At 46.7% G+C, this 24,018-nt stretch overlaps 1 protein-coding gene across 4 annotated transcripts; it reads left to right on the forward strand.

The window, feature by feature from the left end:
- Nucleotides 1-589: 589 nt before the first annotated feature.
- Nucleotides 590-23,744, forward strand: EDC3 (enhancer of mRNA decapping 3). Of its 4 annotated transcripts, none has more exons than XM_083630555.1 (7): nucleotides 590-1,205; nucleotides 2,968-3,145; nucleotides 7,367-7,686; nucleotides 14,263-14,595; nucleotides 19,771-19,924; nucleotides 20,929-21,146; nucleotides 21,966-23,744. In XM_083630555.1, coding segments are annotated over exons 1-7 (1,539 nt in total). In that variant the 5' UTR covers nucleotides 590-1,204; the 3' UTR covers nucleotides 22,301-23,744. The 4 variants fall into 4 exon arrangements, with proteins under 4 accessions (XP_083486681.1, XP_083486683.1, XP_083486682.1 ...); XM_083630557.1 differs by having other exon boundaries at nucleotides 1,113-1,209; XM_083630556.1 differs by having other exon boundaries at nucleotides 1,114-1,213.
- The last annotated feature ends 274 nt before the right edge of the window (nucleotides 23,745-24,018 follow it).

A 24,018-nucleotide genomic window follows, 5' to 3' on the forward strand; every position in this document is an offset into this window, starting at 1 on the left:
GGCAGAGGAAAACAAGCTTTTAAAATAGTGTTTGAGTTACACCATCCTTTCTGCAGGCAGAACTTCTGCCAGGTGACAAGACTAGGTTGAACGGACTTAGAATGCAGCCCAAGTAAAACTCTGCTTTTTCAGGGTTTAGGCCACTTTAAGATCATTAAGGTAAAGGTAAAGGGACCCCTGACCATTAGGTCCAGTCGTGACTGACTCTGGGGTTGCGGCACTCATCTCGCTTTACTGGCCGAGGGAGCCGGCGTACAGCTTCCGGGTCATGTGGCCAGCATGACTAAGCCGCTTCTGGCGAACCAGAGCAGCGCACGGAAACGCTGTTTACCTTCCCACTGGAGCGGTACCTATTTATCTACTTGCACTTTGATGTGTTTTCAAACTGCTAGGTGGGCAGGAGCAGGGACTGAGCAACGGGAGCTCACCCTGTCGCGGGGATTCGAACCACCAACCTTCTGATCAGCAAGCCCTAGGCTCTGTGGTTTAACCCACAGCGCCACCCGCGTCCCTTAAGAACATTATCACCTGCATTAATATGAGTTATGTTTACACAAAGCAGCTTTTAAGTAATTAATTAAGCAGTGTATGACTATTATGGAATAATTGAGTGTAAAAAGCCTCAGAGCAGCTTACAAAACAGTAAAATCAAGAAAAAGTCACAACCCTACTTTAAAACAAACAAAAGATAAAAATACCTAAAACAGATTAGAATTACCTCGGTGTACAACGCTGGCATTTTACTTAGAACTGTCCGGATGGGTTTCTAATTCCGCTTCTAGTTCCGCGCGAAAACTTCCACGTGATGAAGCGAAGGAATCCCGCCTCCCGCGCTCGCAGGGACCGTGGCGCCGCCTTAGAGCGCCCGACGGCGACCCGGGAGCCCGGGGTTCGGATCCCGCGCTGGACGAGGCTCCCTCGGCGGTGCCCTCGGGGCCAGCGGCCGCCTCGCTCAGCCTAGCCTGCCTCGCAGCGAGGGCTCCTCGGCGGGGAGGGAGAAATGAACGAGCGAGAGAAGAGCCAGCAGCTGCTCCCCCGCGACACGCTCTGCGCATGCCTGGATGAAAAGCCCCGCGTGCGCAGCGGCGCAGGCGCATTCCCCACGGACGCTGCCTCAGAAGTGCAGCAGCGGACGGAAGTGACGTCGGGACGCCTGGCGCTTCCGGTGTGAAGAAGAAGAAGAAGCTCTGAGGGGGCAGAAGCGAGTGAGTGAGTGAGTGAGTGAGTGGCCGGCCGACCCGCCGAGTGGCCTCCCTACCTTCTCGCTTCTAGCCTCTCGCCTCGTTGCCGGGAAAGGCCGAGGAAGCCGGGGGGGCGTGGCTCTGGTTCTGCGGGTGGGGGGAGAGGAGCGCCGGGGCCTCTTTCGGGGCCCTTCGGGAGCAACTGACGGGGGGCGCGTGAAGGGGAGGGGAGGGGCCGCCGTCCCCTGCCCCCTCCCCCCCCCGCGCGAGCGGCCCCTTCAAGCCAGCGCAGGGGGTTAAAGGGAGTAGGTGACGTCACTTCCCCTCCCCCCTCAGCCCCTGGAGGGATTCATCCTGTCAGTTCTTTCCTTTCCTTGTTTGCCCTCAATCTAACGTGGGCGCCGTGGGCGTCCCTGAAGCCTGGCAGCGGTTAGGGAGGCGCGCGAGAAAGCGGAGGGAGGGAGTTCCCTGCCCCGAGGAGCTTACAAAACGAGCGAACTTGGTGACGTTCCCTTTCTTCAGGTTGAGGGTTAGGTGTTTTTTTGTTGTCGTTTTTGACCATGTTCATGGTGTTTCAGAGGGAGAGTGATGTAGGCGAAGCGTACAGGTAAGCTCATCCTGCTGTGGAGCTCTGCCCCAAGGAGCTAACGTTGAAACAAAAAGTGGTTGGTCCTTTGGCTGCTCCTGGGCGAGAGGGCCTTCGCCACAGTGGCCCTGCTCTGACTGCACGTTCAGAGGCAGTAATGCTTCTGAATCCCAGTTGGGGTGAGGGCTCTTGGGCATGAATGCGGCTTGTGGGTTTCCCACAAGAAGGATCTGGTTGGCCACTCTGAGAACAGGTTGCTGAACTAGATGTGTGCGCCCCCCCCCCCCAATTGGCCTGATCCAGCAGGGCTCTACTTATGTTCTTATAGAAACTGGGAGGGGAAGGTGCCCTTGTTCTCAGGGCCCACCTGTGGGCCTCCCATTGTGACATTTGGTTGGCCACTGTAAACGCATAATACTGGACGAGATGGGCCTTTGGACTGGTCCAGCAAGGCTCTTCAGTTCATTCAAGTCAAAGGATTCGTAACAATAGTAATCATTATTGATAGCAGGGTATGATGTTAAAACAGCTTAATAATAATAATTATTTCCCCAGCGACTCTAGGCAGCTTGCAGCACATAAAAAATTGTAAAACATCAGACATAAAAAAAATCCTGATATAGGGCTTAAAAGTGTTTCAGAGCAGGAATGACTTGGCCGTTTGGCCCTGAAGGCTAAAAAGAAGGAGCCCCTTGAGTTTTCAGCCACAAGCCTGGCCTCTGCAACTGAAAAACCCTTGTCCTCTGTCCCAGCCAGCCACACTTCTGAAGGTAACAGGACAATGAGCAAGACCTCTGATCATCATTAATGGCCAGCAAACTCATGGGAGAAGATGATCCTGCTAATAACCTGAGCCCAAACCACTCACAGGTTTACAGTTAGTCATCAGAGTCTGGAAACTAATTGGAAACCATCAGAGATCACATAAGATGCCTGAAGAACTGAATAAAATGTGAAGGAGGGAAAAAAAGTTAACTTTTATTTTTAACTTGACTAGTTGGTATTGTATCCATTCTGGTTGCTCAGTTTACATATATTGTATTCATTCATTGTAGTGATATTTAATGTTCTAAAGTATTGAGAAAATACAAAGGAGTGGAAGCCAAGCCTTGGAATGGTGGTCAGTGTTATGATGCAAGAAAAAAAAAATCAGACTACAACAGCAAACTTTATCCCATCTTTTTCACTTTCATTTTGCAGTGATCAGGGAAAATATGGCTGCAGATTGGCTTGGAAGCATTGTCTCAATCAACTGTGGAGAGAGCTTGGGAGTCTATCAGGGAAGAGTGTCTGCTGTGGATCAGGTCAGCCAGACCATCTCCTTAAAGCGGCCTTTCCATAATGGTGTTAAATGTTTGGTACCAGAGGTCACCTTCAGGTAAATGACCCCACCTGTCTGCTTTTTCTAGACTCTGACCATTTAAGTGTTTGAGTGTTCGAGACCAACCATGAAAAACTGCCATGAGCTGGTGGGGGAGGGGGGCACTGCTGATATGTTGTTCACAACCACATTTTCTTATTCCCAGGATTCTGGCTGATGATGCCAAATCAGTACATAAACCAGGAGCTGAGGTGCTCTCAACCTCCAGGCCAGATTAGGCTCATCGCTGCCATGGTGCAGTTTCTCCACTGTATCTGCAATACCTCTGCCTTGCTGTCTTTTCTGTCTGTCTGTCTGTCTGCCTGCCTCACTTTCATATTCTCCACATTGCAATCCAGCTGTCACAAGAAGAAAATGAGAGGGAGAGAGACCTGGAGCCTGGCAGGTGCACATGCGTATGTAGGTCAGAAACCCAACCATGGAGCACGGTATCATTGGAAAAACCCTTTTAAGTGCTGTTGTCCATGCTCTGGCCCCAAGTCCATATGTTTCCTGCCTGGCTATCAGTCTCTCTCATTCTCTTTGCAACAACTGGATTGTAAGTTGGGTGGGGGAAGAAACAACAACTTCTGATGCCTCTATAAACAGTGAAGACTTGCAGGGATTGTAGGGAATGATATGGGACCAGGAGGATTGTTACCAGCCCCTTTCATATGAATGGATGTAAGAGAGAATGAATGGATTATGTAGCAGCGGATGGGTGAAGTAAGTAACAGGGAAGGATTGGCTAAGACGCTGTCCACTTTGGCTTCAGCCCTGCCCACCACTGTCATGCAACCCCCGAAAGATAATCCCCAAGGAGCTTTGCTCCTACTCCAATGTAAAAAACATTTCTTTTTATTGGAACTTTTTTTTAAAAAATGGATACATATCACATTTGAAAAACTGGAGCCATCTCTTAAAAGATCTTGATATACTGGCTGGTAACTGGCTAGACAGTTAAAAACAAATCTTGGTGATGATACTTGCATGCCTTCTTGTTCATAGTAGTTGTTTTTCCCCTTTTTAGCAAACTCTTTTTAAAAATCTACCGCAAACATACTGAATTTCCTTCGCACTAACAAGTGTGATGGTTGGGGGTGCAAAGATGTTCAATGAGCCAGATGCTTCTGGCTGATTCCTTGGATACTGGTATCTACAGTTCCTCCTGGCAGCCCCCTGTGCTTGCTAGAGATCTTAAGTGAATTTTATCTCTCTTTTGTAACACTATGAATGTCACCCAATGCAGCTGAATGTTGGAAGATTCCAACTCTACAATTTTATAAGTCTTTTCTTAAATTGTGGCATCCAGAGCTGGACACAGGACTCCAGGTGTGGTCTGACCAACGCAGAACAGAGCGGGACTGTTACAGTGGTACCTCCAGATACGAACAGAATCCGTTCCGGAGCCCCGTTTGCATCTAGAATTAAACGTAACTAGCGACGGCGCGTCTGTGCACGCGCGCGTCGCTTTTCACTGCTTCTGCGCATGCGCGTTACATCATTTTGAGCGTCTGCACATGCGCAAGTGGCGAAACCCAGAAATAACGCGCTCCGTTACTTCCGGGTTAGAATCATAGAATCATAGAGTTGGAAGAGACCACAAGGGCCATCGAGTCCAACCCCCTGCCAAGCAGGAAACACCATCAGAGCACTCCTGACATATGGTTGTCAAGCCTCTGCTTAAAGACCTCCAAAGAAGGAGACTCCACCACACTCCTTGGCAGCAAATTCCACTGTCGAACAGCTCTTACTGTCAGGAAGTTCTTCCTAATGTTTAGGTGGAATCTTCTTTCTTGTAGTTTGGATCCATTGCTCCGTGTCCGCTTCTCTGGAGCAGCAGAAAACAACCTTTCTCCCTCCTCTATGTGACATCCTTTTATATATTTGAACATGGCTATCATATCACCCCTTAACCTCCTCTTCTCCAGGCTAAACATGCCCAGCTCCCTTAGCCGTTCCTCATAAGGCATCGTTTCCAGGCCTTTGACCATTTTGGTTGCCCTCCTCTGGACACGTTCCAGTTGGTCAGTGTCCTTCTTGAACTGTGGTGCCCAGAACTGGACACAGTACTCCAGGTGAGGTCTGACCAGAGCAGAATACAGTGGCACTATTACTTCCCTTGATCTAGATGCTATACTCCTATTGATGAAGCCCAGAATTGCATTGGCTTTTTTAGCTGCCACGTCACACTGTTGGCTCATGTCAAGTTTGTGGTCAACCAAGACTCCTAGATCCTTTTCACATGTACTGCTCTCAAGCCAGGTGTCACCCATCCTGTATTTGTGCCTCTCATTTTTTTTGCCCAAGTGCAATACTTTACATTTCTCCCTGTTAAAATTCATCTTGTTTGTTTTGGCCCAGTTCTCTAATCTGTCAAGGTCGTTTTGAAGTGTGATCCTGTCCTCTGGGGTGTTAGCCACCCCTCCCAGTTTGGTGTCATCTGCAAATTTGCAGAGGAGCGCAACTCGAACGCGCTCAACTCGAAGCGTATTCAACCCAAGGTATGACTGTACTTCCCTTTTTTGCTGCTGCGTCACACTGTTGACTCATGTTTAGCTTCTGATCTACGAAGGCCCCTAGATGTTTTTCACATGTACTACCAGCAAGCCAAGTGTCATCCTATCTTATATTTCTGCAGCGGGTTCTGCCTGCTTAAGTGTAGAGACTGACATTTGTCCCTATTGAAATTCATTTTGTTAGTTTTGGCCCAGTTCTCCCATCTTTTAAGGTCATATTGAAACCGGATCCTGTCTTCTCCAGCATTAGCAACCCCTTCCAGTTTGGTGTCATCTGCAAATTGGTTGAGCATCCTCCTCCTTCCTTCATCTAAGTTATTTATAAAGACATTTAACAACATTGGGCCCAGAACACAATTTGTATTTGTATACAGTGGTACCTCGGGTTACAGACGCTTCAGGTTACAGACTCTGCCAACTCAGAAATAGTACCTTGGGTTAATGACTTTGCTTCAAGATGAGAACAGAAATCGCACAATGGTGGCACATCTAATACATGTTAAATTTACAAAAGGCCACAATAACAAGTGTTCCTTGGTGAAATGAAATTTTTGTACCAAGAAGCAAAATTCTGTGGCAAGGTTTCTAAACTATTGTCATTAGAATGCTACAACTTGCTTAGTGTTTAGACAGTTATTTCTCCATTGCCTGCATCTTGATTTTTTTTACCCCTATCTTTGCACTCCTAAGAACTGCAAACTTAGTAATATTAGAGAAAAGGAAAAAAGAAAGCTAATATACTGTGAATGATGAATTGGTTCCTCAGTACCTGTGCTGAGTGCCAGCACGAAATTCATACAACCCTTGTAATGCTCCACCGTCAATAATACCGAGCTGAATATACCAGTGTGATAGTCTGAAAGCTGAATTTTTAGACTGAAATGGAAGAAGTTGTTATACTTTTCGTTATTTTCCTCCACCCACTTGGATTTCTTCCTAATGTTTCATTTTTCACTTCAAATCTAATGAATGTGTCTAAAATTTCAGCTATGAAACTTCTATGATGATAGGCAACGTCCCACTGAATGCCAGTCACTGGGTGGAAACAACCAGCTCAGTTATTGTCTTCACACCTTGTTTCTGAGCTTCTCATGAGCCTCCTGTTCATCTGTGTGGGAAATGGGTGCTAGGCTGGATGGGCCTTTGGCTAGCAGGGCTCTTGTATCCTCTTTCTCCTTCCCTTCCTTCTTGTCCCCAAATATTAGAGTAGTTCTACCAGGGGGTATTGACTGTATGATATGATGTATTGATGTGCATAAAAAATTGCTAATAATTTTTCAGCATTTATAATATAACTGATGGCTTGATGAAGCCTGCTTATGTTTCATGATGTGATCAATTTGAAAAACTGGCTCTTTTCTCATATCTGCTTAGCATATGCCAATTCCTGAAAATTTGATGGTACTTAGTTTTTTGCGGTTATTGCCTCTTGTGTAACTGAAGTATCTGTTGTTGCTGGCACCGCTTCTATCACATTTTTACACCTGCTAAACTTGTCAGCTAGCTGGTTTTGTGGTGCAATAGATCAGGGCTGGAGAAGCTGTCCAAGATGTTGCTGGACCCTTATCTCCTATCAGTGCTGGTTAACATGACCGTAGGTCTGGAATGATGGGAATTGGAGTATCCTGGTATCTGGAGGATCACAGCTTCCCTATGCCTGATGTAGAGGTAAGCACTATTGCAAAATCACACCTTGTTTGGGCCTCTTCCTTTCGTTTAGGGCAGGTGACATTACTGAACTGAAGATCCTGGAGATTCCAAGCCCTGGTGATAATGGGCAATGTGGAGACTTTCAGCACACTGACCTTTGTATTCCTGGCATTGGATGTCCAGGGGGTACCAGCCAGAATGGCCCAGGCAAATTGCTGAAGAAACCTGGTGCTTCTAGTAGTGCCCCACAGAATATCCCCAGGCGAACAGACGTTAAAAACCAGGAGGTTGCCATTTCTCCCCAGCAGCAGCAATGCTCCAAGAGCTATATGGACCGGCACATGGAGTCCTTGAACCAATCCAAAGGCTTTCGCCGGAGGCACAACTCATGTGAGTACATTGGCCACATAATACTCTTCTTTCTCTTTGTCCTGAGCATGCATTGTTACTGCCATTCTTGTACCCATTTCCCTATCTGGGAGCTGAAATGGGGCCTGCAAGCTGGAAGTACATTTAGAAATCAGGGTATGAAGTTTTGTTGCTTAAACTGTTTTTAATTCTGAACCTTAAATTGTTTTGTTTTGTTTTGTTTTGTTTTATTTTACAGTATTTTATTTTATTTTAATTGGTTAGGTTTATTTACCGCCCTTCATCAAAAGTTCTCAGGGTGATTTGCAAGATAAAAATGCAAGATAAAAGCACAAATATTTAAACCAGAAGCAACAAAAAAATGACCCCCCCCCAAGCACATTTAAAATGTGTTGTTGTAATCTGCCTGGGGGGCTTCTGAAGAGCATATACTAAATTTAAAACAGTATAGAAATATATGAAAAGTAAAGGTAAAGGTACCCCTGCCCGTTCGGGCCAGTCTTGCCAGACTCTAGGGTTGTGCGCTCATCTCACTCTATAGGCCGGGAGCCAGCGCTGTCCGCAGACACTTCCGGGTCACGTGGCCAGCGTGACAAGCTGCATCTGGCGAGCCAGCGCAGCACACAGAACGCCGTTTACCTTCCCGCTGGTAAGCGGTCCCTATTGATCTACTTGCACCTGAAGGTGCTTTCGAACTGCTAGGTTGGCAGGCGCTGGGACCGAACGACGGGAGCGCACCCCGCCGCGGGGATTCGAACCGCCGACCATGCGATCGGCAAGTCCTAGGCGCTGAGGTTTTACCCACAGCGCCACCCGCGTCCCTATAGAAATATATACAGATGCTCAAAAAGTGGGCTCTAGCATTGGCTTATGGGTAATCTGCTTTTACCTGCCAATGTTTGGGGAGGGTTACAGAGCTTCCTTTCAGAGTAGCGTACTGACAGCTTCCAAAATTAGTGGTAACTCTTGTGCTCCCATTTCCTCTTCCTGGAATGGCATGAGTTTGATATAATGGAGCACTCCAGCAAGGGAAGGGAGCCCCTTGCTGGCAAGACATGTTTTGACTTAACCTGCCAGATTCCAAAGATGTGTGCAGCTGTCCTGAAGCTGGGCATGTTAGCAAGGAAACAGGACCTCATCATGCTCATGCCCACCAGTCCCTCTTTTTTGTCTAGCCTTCCATCAGAAGAAGACTTGGGATTGCAGTACTCAGATAAGAAAAGGGAGCCTTCCCTTTGCTAGTGCACTCCAGCGGTCAGTCTGCCCACCTGTCTTCCAAAGGTGACTGAGCAGCTGTACCAAGACTCATTTAAAACATTCTGTCTGTCATTCTCTTTTGTGTCATGCCCCACCCCCAACATAAAAACCCCCACCCTGTTTCAAGTGCCGAGAGAAGGATTTAACAGCTGTGGGATGGAATAAGAGAAGGCAGTTCTGTGATAGGTTTGCCCATTCTGGCTGTAATGAAATGCCATTTGTGAAGCTAGGCCTGTTTTCTTGGCAGATGTCCTAGGACTCGTCCTGACATACTTGATGAGGCTTTTATGATGTCATCAACTTGACCATAAAGGCTCATTAACATTTGTCTTGTGGGCAAATAGTCATGCTCATAGTATTCCTGCTTGCAGGAGTGTTTGGTCTGCAGTGACTTAAGTGAGAAATGCCAGGTATCAGCTATTCATGTTTCATGCTCCTGTAAACGGCCGTGTAATAGGTGACCGTAATGCCTTCAGAGCAATGGCTTTCATTACTTTAGTAACTGTCTTTTTGTTAATCCTTCACTTTGAAACTGCTCTTCCCTTTAACTTGAATCTTACTTCTAGTCAATGCTTGAATGTTCCTTAACTGCAGCCAGCCACTGCAGATTATAGCCACAAATGTGTGTCTGTACCTACCTCTGCAAATGTGCCAAGCTGTGAAAACCAGATCTCGCTTCTTTAGTTTAAACTTGTTTGTCTCAGTCTTTCTAACTTGAAACACTTGCTTACTCTAGTTTCCTAATAAGTTCTATAAAACCGAGTTTGAAGGGAAGAAAATCTGGATCCCTTTATATGTTCTCTAAAAACCTCCCATCCATAGTTACTGTCAGCCAAATCAGAAAGGAAAGTTTAACTTAACATTAAGTTTAGTTTAGCAAGATTACCTAGTGAGTGGGAGTGAAAATGCTTCACTGACAGTTTCCCTGTGTTCTGCCATTGCTGCAAATTAACCACTTGTGGTAAAAAAACCTTTTGATCAAAGAGAACTCAGGAATGACTCTCATATTGAGCACCAAAGAAATGTGTTTATTCATGTTAGGGCTGTAACATGACTGCCTTGAGGTGGTGCAAACATTAAGCCTAAACTATAACCTTGTAAATTAGTTTGCTCTAAGGACAGGTGAGGGGCAGTTAGGACAATGCAGGAAGGGACATAATTCACAGGGAGAATGTGTGCCTTAACCGCAAAGAATAAACAGATTTATTTCTTGGCATCTTTAGATAAAAGGATCTTTGGTAATCTATCTATCTAAGACCCCATAAAGCTGTTGCCAGTTAGAACAGCAGACACTGCACTAGGTGGAACAGTGACCTGGCTAATCTATGACAGCTTCTTATACTTATTCACTTCTCTTTGGTCCTGTGGTGAAAATAAGCAGTGTTTCTAGATCATCTCCTTTTTGAATCAAATCTTGCTTCTTTAGTTTAAACTTGTTTGCCCCAGTCTTTCTAACTTGAAACACTTGCTTACTCTAGTTTCCTAATAAGCTCTATAAAACTGAGTTTGAAGGGAAGAAAATCTGGATCCCTTTATATGTTCTCTAAAAACCTCCCAGTCAGTGTTGGATGGATGGATCCTGTCTAGTTTCCCGACTATATTGCCCCCGTCAGGGTTGCCTAGCTTTCAAGGGAGAAAAACATTTAACAGGTTGTGGAGAGCACAAGCTATGCAAATATCCAAAGACTGGTTCAGCTGTTTTATTTGCCACCTGTACCTGCACTGTGCATCCTCGTTCTAGGTTAGAATCTTGGGCATGAGGTTAAATAGTCTAGAAGATGCTGGCTGTGAAAACCCAAGGAAGGTGATGGTGCAGTGTGGCTGAATGTTACTATTGCTGGAGGTGGTGCCCTGCATTGAGTGAGCAGCTGTTGACCTTCAGATGCCCTGTAGCGTGCATGCTGAAGGCAGGGGCAAAGTTACCTCTTTATAATGCTTGTGCAAAAGGAATCAATAAATAATAGCATTGGGGTTACACAACAATGAGTTGCGTGCAGGGCTGGTACTCCCTGCTTCAGACTGGGGTTGGCAGGGCAGCCTTGGAAAGGGTTTTGCAGGAAGGCAGGCGGCTTGCCAGAGGCTTCATGTGCCTGGCTTGTTGGCTGTAATGACTGAATCTGTCTGGGAGCCCTTGTTTACCTTTTCCAAGGGAGGGACTCCTTGGCTGCTGGCAGGTGGCCAAACTGAATTCTCAGCTGTGCAGCATCTGACATTACAACCAACTGTTCTAGAGGTAAGCTAGTCCATAGAGGAGATGCAAATGGCCCACTGAAGGCCAAGCCCCTGTGAAGTCTGCTTATCAGCCCATCTACTGTTTTGACTGTATTTAGCTTGGCTTAGAGGTTTTTTGTTGTCCCAGCATTTTGGCTGATTGCATTGTGCTGTGTGGAAGAGGCCCAGCTTTATTCACTCTTAGTGGTAGGCCTGCTGAGCATGTGCAGGCTACACTTGGAGTAGTGTAACATAGCCTTGGTTGGAACACCACATCACACACCTCTTGAAGTCCTGAGTGGTGTAGGAAGGTTGTAAGTGCTTGCTCAGAGCAGCCATTCCTTTTTCTGCCCACTGGATATAATAGTATTGGTAGGGCAGTTAATTGGTAGCTACTCACAGTGGATCCCTTGGTTTTGTGGCATAGCTCCCAGTTGTGAAAAGAGCATGCATCCTGTTTGTTAGATTACTCACTCCAATTGCTTTTCCTCATGTAGACCCAAAAGCTTCATGCAACCACCATCCCTGTCCACCTGTGTCAAAAATATAAGCCCTTTCAGAGCTTGACTGGTCCTTCAGGGACGTAACAACATATTTATGGTGGCCGTTATGCAAGTGATGTCACTTTTGGTTGCAGCTGTCAGCAAGTTTTCAGAACTGGCTGTCAGGAGGGTGGATTACATGGCTGACCTCCACAATCACTGTGTATTTAACTCTGATGGAGCTGGAGCTTGGCCTTCATTCAGGATGTCTCATGGGAGCCCATAGAGAGTGTTCTGACTATTGTTTTTCCTGCTTTTGTGGCTTGTTTTGTTCTGTCAGCATTTAGACTCCTGGCAGGCTGTCCACCCATCCCCTTTGGAATTAGCCACTGTGGGTGTTTTTATGTCCTTGTTTTTTGAGGGGGTGACGGAGCTGTGAAGTAGAACACAGTTTATTTGCAGATGAGTCTGGAAATATCTAAACACTCAGTTTGGAGCTGGCAGCAGCAGAGTATACAGGCAGCCCCCCCATTTACACAGGTGTTAAGTTCCGAGGCACCGCATGCGTCTGAAATCATGTATTGAAACCCATTGAAAACACCTGCAAACATCCCACCCTGCTCTTTTAGTGATGTTTCAGTGTCGTCTTTATGATGTTTCTGGGTCACTTCTGGGTTCAGTGCGATGCATGTATACAGGCTTAGGCAAACTCAGCCCTCCAGAGGTTTTGGGACTACAACTCCCATCATCCGTAGCTAACAGGACCAGTGGTCAGAGATGATGGGAGTTGTAGTCCCAAAACATCTGGAGGGCGAAGTTTGCCTATGCCTGTACGTATACATAGTTGCACACATTTTGAATGCACGTAAACAGGGGGGCTGCATGATTGAGCTGACCTCTTTCTATCAGGTGCCTCCATGGGTGACTGTGCTTTGCTTTTCTGAACTCATGCTGTTGGATGAGGTAAGGGTGGAAATTTAGGGGTTGGAGAGACCAGGCAAGGTCTTCCTGGAAAACAAGTGTCAAACCGTTTCCTAGATGTCCATAACTTTTGGTTGGCCTTGGTAGCCAAGCCAAAACTTGAGTTTGCTAAGATCTTTCCCTGTCCCATTCCCCCATGTGAAGTTAGGGATAATCCCCTGCTCTTTTCCCATTTGAAAGTTGGTGCTAGAAAGAGTGGCAGTGGGCTTCTTGGTTTAGCTGTGTGCCGTCCATGTGCTCTAAATGTCTCTGGCAGTGACTCCCAGAGAGCCACTGGGAGAGCAAGACAATACAGAGCAACTGGGCAAGATCAACAGTTTTTCACTGATAATGTTTGAGTCATTCAGGCAGAGTGAACTATGTTCTGAAAGAAACAAGAATAGGCTGGTCAGACAGACAAGTCTCATGCAGTGTTAGAAACTCTGATATATAAGCTAGGCGTCAAATAGCATCCTAAACCTAGGTTACGGTCCCCAGGAGGTTAGACTAGATGACCCTCGGGACCCTTCCAGTGCTACAATTCTATGATTTTGTGACACCAACTACATTGCCTGACTGTAGTTTGCTCTTAGAATAATTCACATGTCCCTGTATGCAAGGAGAAACACACACGGTAGAAATGGAAATGGTGTAAGCTATAGACTAAGGCAGAGGTTTTTAAAATGTTGTCTGAGTTCCATTTGGGTGTCCTTTGGAAAGGTTGCAGAACAGTCAAATATCTCTGCACTCAGCCCTGCACTTACTTTCCTTGATGTGATGATAGAGGACTGAATTGTCAAAAGCTTAACAAGGCTCTAGCCCAGGCCTCATAATGCAGTGCTGGTTTTGATCATGATAGAAAAAAATGGGAAGGGGGAGCTCTTCTTCAAGGAAGAAGGGTAGGGGGATGCAGGGTGGCACCCACATGAAAAGTGGGTGGGGCCACCCTCAAACTACAGTTAAATGGACCTGGGGAAGCCGAGCCAAACCTGTGGCAGAGGTGTCTGTCCTCCAGTGCACCTCGAAAGAATGTGCCACCGCTGCCCTGGTCTACTGCCAGAGCCCAGCCTGGCCCTGCAATGGAGACGCGCTTCTCAGGGCGGCCTGGGTGGCCCAGCGTGGCTGTTTTGAGGCACCAACTGCCTCATGAGAGATGGGTGCGCAGGGCTGATCAAGCTTGGCAATGTAGGCCCAAGGACAAACACGCTTTGCCCTCTTTCCTCCTAGGCATGTTTGCTTAGAAGTAATCCCCTCCATGTCCAGAAGAGCTTTCTTACCCTCACGAAAGTGTGCCTAGGATTGCAGCTTGTGCAGTAGCACAGAAGCACAGTTTGCTACCGTGCGAGCCAGTTAATTCTTGTGGGAGTACAGAAGAACAATACGTGCATCTGTTGCAGCACATGAATCAGCTGGCTTGTTGAAGATGTCAGTTGCCAACCTGGTGCTCAGAAATCTACACCTGGTTACAGTTGGACCCACACCAGAAGAAAAATGCACCTGACGCTTGGGAAATTTCAAACACTGGCCTTATGGGCAGTTTGAAACACAATGTGGTGGGTGGCTTTGCATCACTTGGCAAAATAGTCTAGAATCCATCTTGTGCAGTCAACAGTTTGTGTTCTTTGTTTTCATAAATATCTGCTTTCCTTGTTGACTAATCCTTGAATTGCCGTGTCCTTTACTTCAGGGTCCTCCAGTAGCCGCCATCCAAACCAGGTGACTCCAAAGAAGAGTGGTGTGAAGAATGGGCAGATGAAGAACAAAGACGATGAGTGTTTTGGGGACGACATTGAAGAAATCCCAGATACAGATTTTGATTTTGAAGGGAACCTGGCCCTCTTTGACAAGGCAGCTGTGTTTGAGGAGATTGACACTTACGAGAGGAAGAGTGGGACTCGCTCAAGAGGCACTCCAAACGAGAGATCTGCACGCTATCGCCATGATGAGAATATCTTGGAATCTGAGCCTATCGTGTATCGCAGAATCACTGTGCCCCAGGCAAGCAAAGAATTCTGCACTGGTATGCTGGCTTTTTAAAATTGAACACAGCGGCTTCTTTGAGGGATGATTTGAAAGGGAATGTCTGTTTAATACAAATGTGGCTGTTCTGGTTTTTATCTGTGCTGGGCCACTTGCTCTGTGCTGCACGGCCCTTTTTCTTTCATGGATTGGATCAAAAACACTCCGTCTCCCACATAGGTAGGTAAGCATGCAAAGATGTGTCTGTTTATGAGTGTTTGGCTTTAATATAGAACTTTCAGGGCTTCACATATATTCATGTAATCTTTACAGCAGCTCTACAGAGCAGGCCAGTAGCACCCCACATTGCAGGGGCTGAAGGGGCGTTGGCTGATGAAGAGGGATAGTGGGTTTGGATCAGGCCATGCCGTGACTTTCATGGCTGAGGTGAGACTTGAAGGACTGGCCTCTTGGTTCACAGGTCATGCCTTTAGCCACTGTGCTGCCCTAGCTTTTCCTTTTCTGGGCGTCCGTCCTTAAAATACTTGCATTCACTGCAACTTTACTGCCATAGTTGCTGCTCATATTTGGATTGGATTCAGCTGTTTTTGCCACCTTCTCTGAGCGAGGTTTGAATCCAGGTCTCCCTGGTTCTAGCCTGACAACTTTAGCTCACACTTTCCATATGTTGTTGGACTCCAACTCCCATCATCCCCAGCCAGTGGTCAGAAGGGATGGAAAATGTACTCCAGCAACTTCTGGAGGGCACCAGGTATGCAGTGTGAGGGCAGGGTGCAATTGCTACACCATGCTGGCTGTCAGTGCTGGACCCAGACGCATCCCCAAACCCTGAACCTTGGTGACCCCCCAAACAGTTAGACAATGGTGACACTGACCTCCTTTGCAAGCTACTGGAAGGATTATTGCAGCCAAGCTAATGGATGGATTATTGCAGCCAATAATAATAATAATAATAATAATAATAATAATAATAATTTTATTATTTATACCCCGGCCATCTGGCTGGGTTTCCCCAGCCACTCAGGGCAGCTCCCAACAGAATATTAAAAGCACAATAAAACACAAAACATTAAAAACTTCCCTGAACATGGTTGCCTTCAGATGTCTTCTAAAAGTCAGATAATTGTTTATTTCCTTGACATCTGATGGGAGGATGTTCCACAGGGCTGGTGCCACTACCAACAAGGCTCTCTGCTTGGTTCCCTTTAACCTCACTTCTTGCAGTGAGGGAACTGCTAGAAGACCCTTGGAGCTGAACCTCAGTGTCCAGGTTGAACAGGGCAAGAAAGTGTTTCTTATAAAGGAAGAATGATGCTTCTGCTTTGTTACTGTTGCATGTAACTATTAGGTGGCATTGATGGGGACAAGGCAAACCCCAAACAGCACAGCACTTCACAAGAGGAAAAGGAAATGAGCAGCCATGAGGGTGGGAGGCAGGGAAGGAGCAGAACAAGGAAGGAGTGGGCAATGTCCCTTCCAGTGTTCTACACCAGGCTGTGTGAGCTCGATCTGCTTTTATTACCTTAATTATGGAATAATACAATCCACCTTCTAACACAAGTGTAATTTGAGTCTGGCTTTGATCCAGCCCTCATTTGCGGCACTATTGTTGTTTTCCAGAGTTACACGCTACCTCTTAGATTGCCTTCCACCCTGAGTTTATTTAGCACGGTCTGGTCTGGTTTTGATAAGCCGGTCTGACAAGTTGTCCTTTGCGTGAGTGAGGAGAAAGGAAGTCCTCTTGGTACTTGCACGCTCATGCCAAAGATCAATTAGGGCAAAGTGTAACAGAGCTCTTGTTTTGCTGGGATTGCATGCAACAATGCTGTGTAATCTCACACCTTATCTCTCCCTCCACTTCAAACAACATCCCCTTGAATGGGGGAGAGCGGAGCATGGAGAGTTCCCAAAGGCAAACAGACACTAGCAGAGTGGGCACGTGGTGACACCCATGCGGGCCCTCTTCTCTTGCAGGTTGGGGTGCCCACCCAGCGAAAACAAAATGCATCCTTTAAATGTGCGCAATCCTGCAAAGAAGTTCTACACACAGAACAGTCCCCTTATGCAGCTCCTATTTATTTCAGCAGATCTTGCTCAGGAGAACATCTCAATGTGATGGCACTTCTGTCATCCCTGTTCGGATGTTTCCTTGAAATAAGTTGATCCAATAGTGCATAGAACTGGTCTGCAGATTTCTTAGAACTATTTGAAACTCTCTCTTGAAAACCGTCTCTCTTATTTGTTTTCATGCCTGCCTTTATGGAACTTGCTACCACAAGATGTGATAGCTACTAGCTTACAGAAAGCTTTGAAAGGGAATTGGGCAAAATTTAGGATAGATCTGAGCAGCTACTGGCTGTGATGGGGCCATGAAACTTCCATGTTTGGAGGCAGCACTGAATGCCAGTGGCTGGGCAGGGCTGTTGCATTCTTGCCTTGCTTGTGGGGCTTCCTGGAGACATCTGGCTGATCACTGGAGGAAACAACACTGGTCTAGATGTTCTGTTCAGATCAAGCAGGGCAGGGCTACTCATTGTTTTATTTCTAAAAATACTTATATGCCATCACCGTTTCTAAAATGTTCAGAACGCAGCTTCTTTATCAGCTTTGTTGCAAAGTAACTGAGCCAGGGGGTGGGTTGATTACTGTTACTAGGAAGGAAGGAATATTCCACATGGTACAAGACACAGAAGTTGAAAGGATCTGACAGGAGTTAGCCAAGGCCTGGTTAGAAAACTGTGTTGCAAAACTTGAAAATCACCTCTGTGCATCACAGATCAGGTAGTGTGAGTTCAAACCTGGGAATATGTTGCCCACCCCCAAGACATAGCTGTCCCTTAAGCTATTGCTATGAGAGTCTTTGCTTACAAGCAAAACACTAATGCTGAATCTTGTTTGAAAAGGAAGGAGGCTGGTGGATGCTGTGAGACTAGATTGACTTTGAATGTTCTGGGTTTTTTCTCCAGACTATGGACCACCCTGAAGCTAGTTAAAATAACACACTAGCATTAACATGGGTCCTGCATGCAATAAAACTGATTAAGGCAACACAATTATCTTAATTGGTTCTTAACATGCAAGGTCAGTGTGTAAATCAGTTTGCCTCTCCCATCACGGTCACAGGAGCTGTTAAAAAAACAAACCAAAACCTTGACATTTGAACTTCAGTTGGCCCTCCGTGGAGTGGGACTCCGCAGAGCTCTTTGTTTATGTAGAGCAGGTGTAGCCACCGTGGGTGGACTGCTAATCCCATCAGCCCCAGCCAACTTGAACAATGGTAAAGGATGATGGGATTTGCAGTCCAAGAACACCTGGAGGGAACCCTGTTTTTGAGTGACTAGCCGCTTTTCTCGCAGGACTGATACAGCCGCATTTAAGGATTCTGTGTTGCTATGATGACCTAACCATCCTTGACTGGAAGAATGTTCCACTGATTTCAGTAGAATGCATAGCCAAAGAAGGGTAGATAAAGAGGATGTGTGCCGTGTGGCCACTGCCTGTCTGAGCAGACAGCTCTGAGCTAGATGCAGCAGTACTCTTTCCCTATAATAACTGCATACACTGGGTCATTCCCGTGGCTGTGAGAAAACACACTCCTGTCTACATAGATTTGGGACTCCTGATTGTACTTCCAGGTGAGTGTTTCTAAAAACATGTGCATGCGTGTGTCATTGCTGAATATCTGTTGCGCTAAGCACAGCTATACTGAATCTTTATGGTGAGAAGAGCTAGAGGAAAGCACAACAAAACACATACTTATGGAGAGCCATGTCTCGGTGGTAAGAACTTAAGAGCCTACTGGATCAGGCCAATGGCCCTTCTAGTCCAGCACCCTCTTCTCGCAGTGGCTGAAAAGTTGCCTGTGGGAAACCTGCAAGCAGGATTCGAGTGCAGGGGCTCTCCTCCCCTCGTGGTTCACAGCAACTAGTACTCAGAAGCATTGCTGCAGCAAACTGGAGGCTGAGCATAGCCGTCATGGCTAGTAGCCATCAATAGCCTTATCCCCCGTGATCTTGTCTAATTTTTTTAAGTCATATGAGTTCGGTGGCCATCACTGCCTCCTGTGGGAGCAAGTTCCATCGCTTTAACTCTGCAGTGCATGAAGGATGACTTTCTTGTATCCCTTCTGAACCTTCCAACACTCAGCTTCATTGGATGCCTACACATTCTAGCGTTAGTGGTAGAGGGCTTGCTTTATGTGCTGAAGGTCCCAGTTAAGTCCCAGGCATCTCCAGTGAAGTAAGATGTATAGAATATATTTGCTTTCTTGTATTGCACTCTATTACATCCTGCCTTTTTTCCATCATTTAACCCAAGGCAGTGTGCCTGTGGTGCCCGATCAGATCCCCCGTTCAGGCACTTGATCAGACCTAGACATGCTTTCTTCCAGTGAGGTGGTGACCCCGGATAGCCAAGCTGGGAAAGGCTGCCTGAGACATTGGAGTGCCCAGTGCCTTTCTAGAGTAGATAGTGGGCTTAGATAGGTTTGGATATATGGCAGGGAAGGATCACTACTCAGTGGCACAGCAAAGGTTTATTCCTTGCAGCTCATGCATCCTGCCCTGGGGATGGTTCACTGTCTGAGACCAGGCAGTACTGATCAAGGTGGGTCAACAGCTGGGCTTTATATAAAGCAGCTTCTTCGTACTTCAGAAGCTTCCGTTTACATCTGCATGAAGTTACAAAGGACTGATGAGCACAGATTACCGTAAAGCATCTCATGCTTCATTTAATTTCTATAGAATTTTGAATCTTGAAGGTTTCATCAGCATTTTTTAAAAAGACAATTCTAGGCACGCTTCAAGGGGTGTGTGTGTGTGATCTCACCAGAAACTTTGCATTTTGAATGTTACTAGATGTTACCCTTCTGTCTTCCTCAGTTTGCTGCACTAGCCTTTGGTATCCTATAATCCCAAGACGTGACATGCACACTTATGATGCAAACCTCTCTCCTGTAGACTTGTTTCCATGCTGGTGTATAGAAATGGGATCGCTGACAGGTTAACTGAAATTTATGTGAGTTATACAGCTGTTGGTTGTGTCTATTTGTCCCGAAGCCTCTGGGCAGTTGGGTGACCGTGTTTAGAATGGTCCAGTTCTTAATGCAAAAACTGAGCATGTGAGTGCTGTCTCAGGCTCAGGCTCTGGACCTGAAGAGCAATGCTGTTTTTGCCAAGCATCTCCTAACAAATGGCTCCTTCCCTCTGCATTTCAGACTCTGGGCTGGTCGTTCCAAGTATCTCCTATGAGCTTCACAAAAAACTTCTTTCGGTGGCAGAGAAATATGGGCTCACCCTTGAACGGAGACTGGAAATGACGGGGGTATGTGCCAGCCAGATGGCCCTGAGTCTGCTCGGAGGGCCCAACAGGTAAAACACCTTTCCTAGAAAGTAGCAAGCCTCAGCGGATTTTGCACGCTTCCTGTGAAAATCACAGAATTCTAAATGACATGACCTGCCATGCTGCAAGCCAGTCTAGCCATATGGCTATTATTGTGGATTGGAAGCCTGGGTCTTGGCTTTCAGCTGTTCTTGGTTCCCTGCCAATCAGACACAGGAACTGTGTTCAGGGTGTAATTCCTTGTAGTGCCTGGGATGGTTTTCTTTGTGAGGCACCTGGAGCTGATTTGTTAACTCATCCAGTGTCATCTGCCTTGTTAGCTCCGGCTCATGGCAGGCCTTGGCTTTGTGGATGAATTTCTACAAGGGCTTGAACTTACATAGTCCTTGGGGTCCTTACACCTCTGACATTCTGTGCTGGGCGTTTGGCTCTGAAAGAAACTAGCCAAGTTAGGGCTTTATCCCTAAGAACTGACTCTTGGTCTACTTCGTCTGGAGAACAGCTGATCCAGTCCCTCCATGCAAGATTACCTCAGAGCGACCTGACCCAGGAACTTGTTTGGCAGTGATGCAGCCTGGCTGATTGCAAAACAGAAGAGAAAACTGGAAGTTACACAGGGATTGTGAGATTTAAACATTAGATTTTTATTTCCCTTGATCATCATGAAAACATTGTTATTCCAGTATTTTAAAAACCACTAAGCAGTTTCATTATTTTAAAACCTAGCTTCCTAATCAGCAATGCTGCGTTTTGTTAACACATGCCCTTGTGACACTGCAAACCTTTGCATGCTTAGTTGGAAGAAAGCTGCATTTGAATTCAGTGGTGTTTCTTTCTGAATAAAGAGAGAATTGTTTGGGAAATTATGGAGTGACTGAGGAGTTATTGTGACTATTGTATGTCTTAACTTCTGAGCCTTGGTTGCATGAATCTTAAATATTTTGAAAGTATCTCCTCTCCCATTAAGAAGGCAAGTTTTTGTTTGAGGAAACTGCTTTTGATGTTTAAGACCCTTTGTACATCTAACTTTCAGGTTGAACCCAAAAAACATTCACCAGCGACCCACGGTTGCCTTGCTGTGTGGCCCTCACGTGAAGGGGACCCAGGGAATCAGTTGTGGCCGGCATCTTTCCAATCATGATGTGCATGTCATTCTCTTCCTCCCCAACTTTGTCAAGATGTTGGAATCAATCACCAATGAGCTGACACTTTTTAGCAAGACCCAAGGCCAACAGGTGTCCAGTGTCAAAGGTGAGCCGGGTACAGCCATGGATAGTTTTTCTAAATATATAGAAAGAACAATTATTTGCTATATTGCCAAAGCCTCAAGTCAGCTGAATAAAGAAAGATAAGTGTGCACTGGCCCAGTCCATGTGTCCTGCCAAGCCAAATCATGGCTGCTTAGCACAAACACACAGCTTCCAAGAAAGGAAATAGCAGTTGCTTTTCTGTTAGCAGAAGAATCTAGTACTGCCATCTCCCGTCTCCGCAGACTGAAGTGGTGCACTTTTGCCACTGCATCCTGGCTTTGTATAGGTTCTGGGGTGGAGTGGGACAGGTTGTAGATGCTAATGTGATCTTTGTGGGGCTGTGGAGGCAACCTCTAATGCAGCAGCGCCATCTACTGGCAAGGAGCTAAGCTATTTTTATACCCACTGGACTTGTAGGGAACACTTTAGTTGGAAAGAGGCGAGTTGGGTCAGTTGCACAAGCTGCTAACCAAATCCTGGGGCTTTGAAGTACATGCCTATTTTAGACTTTATTCAAAAGGAGTTTTGAAAAAGTTGTAGAGGACAGATCTATGGGTGGGTGTTAGTCCTGCTGTCTGTAAGGGACATTCCTGTTCAGAGGCAGCCTGCCTTTGGGGCCCAGTTGCTATAAAGCAGAAGCAGGAGAGGAGCATTGCCTCCTGCATGTCATCTTCTGTGAGCCTCCTAGAAGCATCCTGCAGGGCTCTGTTGACGGCTGGGCAGCCTGCTAGAAGAGTCTTGGGGAGGCTTTCCTAAAGTCCCTTATAGGTTTCTACTTGACAAACATGTAAAGTGCTCTCTTGTTCCTCCCGCTCCCCAGATCTTCCAGACTCGCCAGTTGACTTGGTGATAAACTGCTTGGATTGCCATGAAAATGCCTTCCTGAGGGACCAGCCTTGGTACAAGGCTGCTGTGGACTGGGCCAACCAAAACAGAGCCCCCGTCCTCAGCCTGGACCCCCCGGTGAATGACATGGAGCAAGGGATCGACGCCAAGTGGTCTCTGTCCCTGGGGCTGCCACTGCCCCTAGGTGAGAGGGCTGGGCGTGTGTACCTGTGTGACATCGGCATTCCACAGAAAGTCTTCCAGGAGGTGGGGATAAACTACCACTCGCCTTTCGGCTGCAAGTTTGTCATCCCTTTGCACTCTACCTAAAGTGGGGGGTGGGCTTTGGCCCCGAAGAGGAAAGTGGGGCAGAACCGCCTCGAACCGCACGACTGATCCTGACCATATTAAAACTCTTTGAAGCCTTAAGGATGTTGGAAGTTCTCAACTGTGTTTCTTTCAAAAGAAATAGCAGTATTGAGGTGAACCAAGAGGGCTCGTGCTCCTCTGAGCCTTGGATGCTCTCCTGATGCCATGAAGGAACGCAGAGGCAGCTGGTGTCTTCACCCAGCTCGGCAAGTTGGTGGTGGGAGGGCAGGGTGCGTGCTTGCTTACACATGCAGGTGCCCCTGCCCGTTCAGATATGCAGCTGACAGTATGGTTTCATTTTTCCTTTCCCCCCCAGGACTGGCAGGGGACATGTGTCCCCCTTGCTGATCATGTGGGAATGAGGGCTGACCTGCTGCCACCAGGGCACCCCTCTCTTGTGCAGCTACAGCCCCATCTCTCAAGCTATATGGTACCTTGGCTTGCTCAGCCTAGGCAGGTGGTGGGAGACACCTGCTTCTCCTGCTGGCAGCTTGAGAGTTTGTAGAGCAGCAATTGTGTCTCTGAGCCACTGCCAGCACACACTTGTTTCCTTTTTGCTTATTTGAGTGAATGATAATGTGGTTGCAATACTTGTGGCTTAAAAGAAGACTGAGGAAGCAGACTCATTGGTGCTGTTACTTGTGCTTCTCCACAAGTCGTGTCCTGCCATCTTACTGTAGAATTCACGTTACTGGCATCTGCTCCTTTTTTAAAAAAATACCTACTTCCCAGGGCCCGTGTTTGTGTGTGTGTGTGTATGAGAGAGTGTATGAGAATATTGAGACTGTCTAGCTGCCACTGGATTTGAAACCCATAGAAAAATTCATGTTCTTGATGGTGGCACTGTCCTGTTCCCTCTCGATATGTCCAGAACAAGCACATGGCTACACTTTTAAGTGAAGCAATGAAATGTGATGGGGCTTTGTCTAGCGGTGCAGACCAGTTGCAAAGTGGCATTGGAACAGAAGCGGCTTAAGATTTAAAGGCCTGTGGAGTGAGACAAATGGCCAAGCAAAGCCGCCTCTTCCTGCATGTTGCTTTTGCACCAATGTCTGGTCCTCTTGTGCTTCAGGCATGAGCTTGTATGACCCACTGGTGAATTGTGCATCTCAGCTACTGCCTCCCTCTTCCGATGTGCCGTTCTTCAGTGGGAAGGGCACAACGTTGTGTTGCTCTCTGGGGACCAACTCATTGCTGCCACTGGCTTGTTCTTATTCCGAATGCTGCCAGCAGAACATTTTGGTTTGTAGCCAGGCTTTTTCTGGAGTTCAGGGGTGCAACGCACTGTTAAGTAGCTGAATACCTGTTAGCTCTGAGAAATCAGCCATGCTTGACCTTCTTGTCTCTAAAGGTGCCATACAGAACTCTCTCACAAATCACAATGATTAAAATGTGCAGTAAAGCAGTTGCTCTTCTGTGTTTTCATTTCTAGAGTGCAGAAACTGGTTTTCTTGGTTTGCAAGTGACCATAGTTCATTCACACTTTCCTGCAGCCATCTTGGGTCCAAAAGAGACAATCACAAGAAGACTTAATCACTTTGACTTAAAGGCATAATTATCTCAATGTATTTGAGAAAAATACATTGTGGGACGCGGGTGGCGCTGTGGGTAAAACCTCAGTGCCTAGGATTTGCCGATCGCAAGGTCGGCGGTTCGAATCCCCGCGGTGGGGTGAGCTC

The sequence above is a fragment of the Podarcis filfolensis genome (assembly GCF_964270895.1).
Source record: "Podarcis filfolensis genome assembly, chromosome: 9".
NCBI classification, from domain to species: domain Eukaryota; kingdom Metazoa; phylum Chordata; class Lepidosauria; order Squamata; family Lacertidae; genus Podarcis; species Podarcis filfolensis.